Raw genomic sequence first — 3,625 nt, 5'->3', positions numbered from 1 at the left:
CTGGCCTGAATCTTCTTCTTTGTTTGTTTGTTAGAAGTACCTCCTCTGGTGACACTGTACAAGAGAGGACCAAATGCCTTGAAGTAACAAGATGGTAGAAAATCACAGATAAAGTTTATGATATGAGTGTTGAGCAGTTATCTTCTGTTCTCTGGAGCACCTCAAACATAAACACTAATGCTTCGGTTCAGGTGTTAGCTTTTGTGTAAGATCTGCATGCAGTTGTATCACAGGATCAGCTCCTGGAAGTTCGCTCTACCATCCCACTCTGACGGCTGCGACAGGGACAGAGGTAGCCTTTCAGGTGCATGCGGACCTTGCTGTGCAGTGAGGCGTAGATGAAGGGGTTGTAGCATGCAGAGCTCATAGCCACCAAATGACAACAGACTTGTAAGACGTTTATGTAGCGCTTTCCAATAATGTGGAAGTCTGGGTCCAGGTCCAGCAACAGGTTCAGCACCTGCACAGAGACATGGGAATATTTGTTATTATACTGGACCTGCACTGAGCTCTGTACAAGTGTAATAATTTGAAAATGTCAGACTTTGCCTCCCCTGAGGCTTTCATAACAAATAACACGTTATATTACACAGCACTGCAGTATAGGCTTAAATGCAATTGTAAAAGTAACATTATATAGAGTTTGCACATGCACACTCTATATACTGCACGTGCAAAATGCTGCTTCACCACTGTTTGTCATGTGCCTTGCACCATAGTGTGGATCCAGTTGACAACTCTATCCTCTCAGAATTTGGCTCGGCTCATTGTGAGCATCATATTGGTTTTGAAGACACAATCACTAGATGATGGGTTTCCGGGGTTAATGATGCATGAAATCCAATCAAGCCATGGGCTGTTAAAGCTTCGCATTTTGTCAGACTCACTGCTATTAAGATTGTGATTTGCTTGTGGATACTTATAGAAGAACATAAAGCTGATCTTCCTATCAACTCTGGCAAAAAAGAAAGAAAAAATAAATGCATGTTTTGGATAAGAATGGCCTACATTTACAATAACACTGTCAAAGAATCACCTGAAGGGGCAGCCAACACAGGGCAAAGGCCAACACTGAGGCCACCAGCAGGGAGAAGGTCTTCTTCCTCCTTTGGCTCCAGCGCTGCTGGCTGCTGGATGGCTCCCCAGGTATGGAATAGCGCTTCAAGCTGACAGTGATTGCGCAGTAGGACACACTGACCGACAAAAGTGGGATCATATAGGAAGTTATGAGAATAAAGCAGGAGTAGAGCAGCCGCAGACTGCCACTCTTTGGCCAGAATTCCTCACACACTATGAGGTCAATGCCGTTGGGCCGCAGGTCCAGGTAGCGGGTGTAAAAAGACGGGGGTGCAGCCAGGCCCAAAGATAAAAGCCACACTCCTACAGTCACTGCACCACAACCCCACACAGAAATCCTCTTCCGCACTGGGTGAGCTGGGACAAGGAAAGACAAAAGTACTTACTTAATTTTACATCAACATGGTATGATTAAAAATATTACTGAAATCTGATCATCTACTTTTAAAAACATATTATGCAACCTTTACCTACAACGATGTAGCGGTCCACAGCAATGGCTGTGAGTGAAAGCACTGATGCAAACACAGTGGCACATTGCAGCAATGGGACCAAGTGACAGAGAGGCCTTCCAAATGCCCATCCATGACTGTCGAAGGCATACGACACAGTCAGTGGAACACAACTCAGACACATCAGCAGGTCGCCAGCTGCTAAATTACCGATGAAAAAATTAGTGGCGTTGTGGAGTTTTTTGTCCGCCAAGATACAAGCCAACAGGAAGGAGTTTCCAACACCAGCCACGACCACTACGAGGCTGTAGAGAGGCAGGAAGAGGGGTCGGAATCGAAGGAGGAGCTCCATGCCTTCAAACATATCCAAGGGGTCGCTGTGGTTCAGTCCTTGACCTTTGCTGTCTTCTAACCTTTCTCTTCCTGTTTCATGGGTGGTGTTACTGTTCGCACTGAAATCCTCTTCCAGGAAGATATCCATGTCTGCAGGTCAACCCTGAAAACAAGATATGATTAACAGTCAATAATTAATCACTACAGGAATCATAAGTATTTAACCCTGCCACCTGGGATTGTTTCAAATAATTATGCTTATCTCAGCTAATTCTTCACTAATATCAACTAACATAAATATAGACATAAATATGAATATGTGGTGTACTGTTAAAGTTATTTATAGCTTAAACCTCAAAGTGCACTGTCCCTTTATTTTGGGCTTTTATTTGATTAAAGATGTGCACTTCCTGTTCCAGTCACCTGTGGCAGTCACAGGTGTGTGTGTGTGAGGGGGTGTGGCCTGGAGAACAATGGAGAACAGGAAATGTTTGGATGTCAGGAGCCTCCATTGAAAGAAGAAACTGGGAGAAAATGCTTCTTGTTGTAGTCAGAAGAGCATTAACTAACCTTGACTGCCAGTGTAGGAGACGGCAGAGAACAGGAGGACAAAGGACTTCAGTCACACAAACTTAGGACAGCAGAGTTGGAACACTAATCCCACATGGCAGCTTCAGGTGAGTTTGATTCTTTTTTTGTGATGCATTGTTGTTGCTGGATTTCTTTTGTTGTATTTTAAAGAAATAAGTATGGATTACTTCAACTGTGCAGGTAGCTTTAAGGTTTCTTTCCTTTGAGTTGGCTTCAGCTGGACAATTTAAATATGTTCTTCTGTTGATTTCAAGTTCTGAACAATGTTAAACTCACTCTCACTCCTCACTCTGGATGCATGTTCTAGCAGGGTCTCAGCTGTTTGGTTCTCTGCAGTGAAGTCATGTGAAGTCATTTATATATATATATGAAGAAATTATAAAACTGTGATAGTGACTTAGGGCCTAAAAGGCTGCCTGTGTGTGTGTGTGTGTGTGTGGTTAAAGAGCAAATATACCGACTAACCGCTGGATCGCCTTCATATTCATGAATGTAATTTAGTCATAGTTGATGATCTTTATGCTTTGCTGAGTGCGCCACATGTGCATGTTTGTCTGGAGCGGTGGGGAACAAGTGATTCATACCTGGGCAGCTTTCTTTTTCTGTTAAGAAAATTCAGTTGACGCTGTGAATAAAGCGCTCCTCATGAAAAAGCTTTGCTGTGTGAGGAGGGACGGTTTTTGCACCCCAGTGTTTTGTGATGTTGTGCTGAAACGTTAAAAACACTCACACTCGGTACATTTTTTTTTTCTGCCAAATCTCATTTCTGGCTGCTGAGTGCAGCTGTGTGATGCATGACGCTAACAGCTACAGAAATATCACGAAGAGGGGGAAATGGCTGTGTTCTGAAAGTTCATCATGTCTGCATGAATATGAAATGTCACTTCTTTTCACAGAATTTCAACTAACAACAATTTCGTAATTGTTTTTGTAATTTTGGTGTCTAGTAGAGATAAGAGCGTTTCAAGTCATAAGTGCACTGAGTGCACTGTCCAGACCTATAAGTGACTGATGGCTGTGACTGGGTTCAGTAACATTTGGCAGAAGAACAAAAATGATTCAGGGAGATTAATATTTCACCATCAATCATCTAGTTATAATTTCAAAACAAAATGTTTTATTCCCCTTTTTCTTTATAGATGATACAACAATGTGGAATTTTAACTTTGTTT

General features: G+C 42.5%; 1 protein-coding gene across 1 annotated transcript; it reads right to left on the bottom strand.

The window, feature by feature from the left end:
* Window positions 1–235: 235 nt before the first annotated feature.
* LOC114445317 (prolactin-releasing peptide receptor) lies at window positions 236–2,043 on the bottom strand. Its single transcript, XM_028420282.1, has 3 exons — window positions 1,548–2,043; window positions 1,037–1,434; window positions 236–460 (listed from the first exon to the last, which is right to left on the bottom strand). Exons 1-3 carry the CDS (start codon window positions 2,008–2,010, stop codon window positions 236–238), a joined length of 1,086 nt encoding a protein of 361 aa, XP_028276083.1. The 5' UTR covers window positions 2,011–2,043.
* Window positions 2,044–3,625: the final 1,582 nt, after the last annotated feature.

Source organism: Parambassis ranga, chromosome 13, assembly GCF_900634625.1.
Source record: "Parambassis ranga chromosome 13, fParRan2.1, whole genome shotgun sequence".
In the NCBI taxonomy this organism is placed as follows: Eukaryota; Metazoa; Chordata; class Actinopteri; family Ambassidae; genus Parambassis; species Parambassis ranga.
Note: the sequence above shows the minus strand (reverse complement) of the source record. Positions and strands in the feature narration are given on the sequence as shown.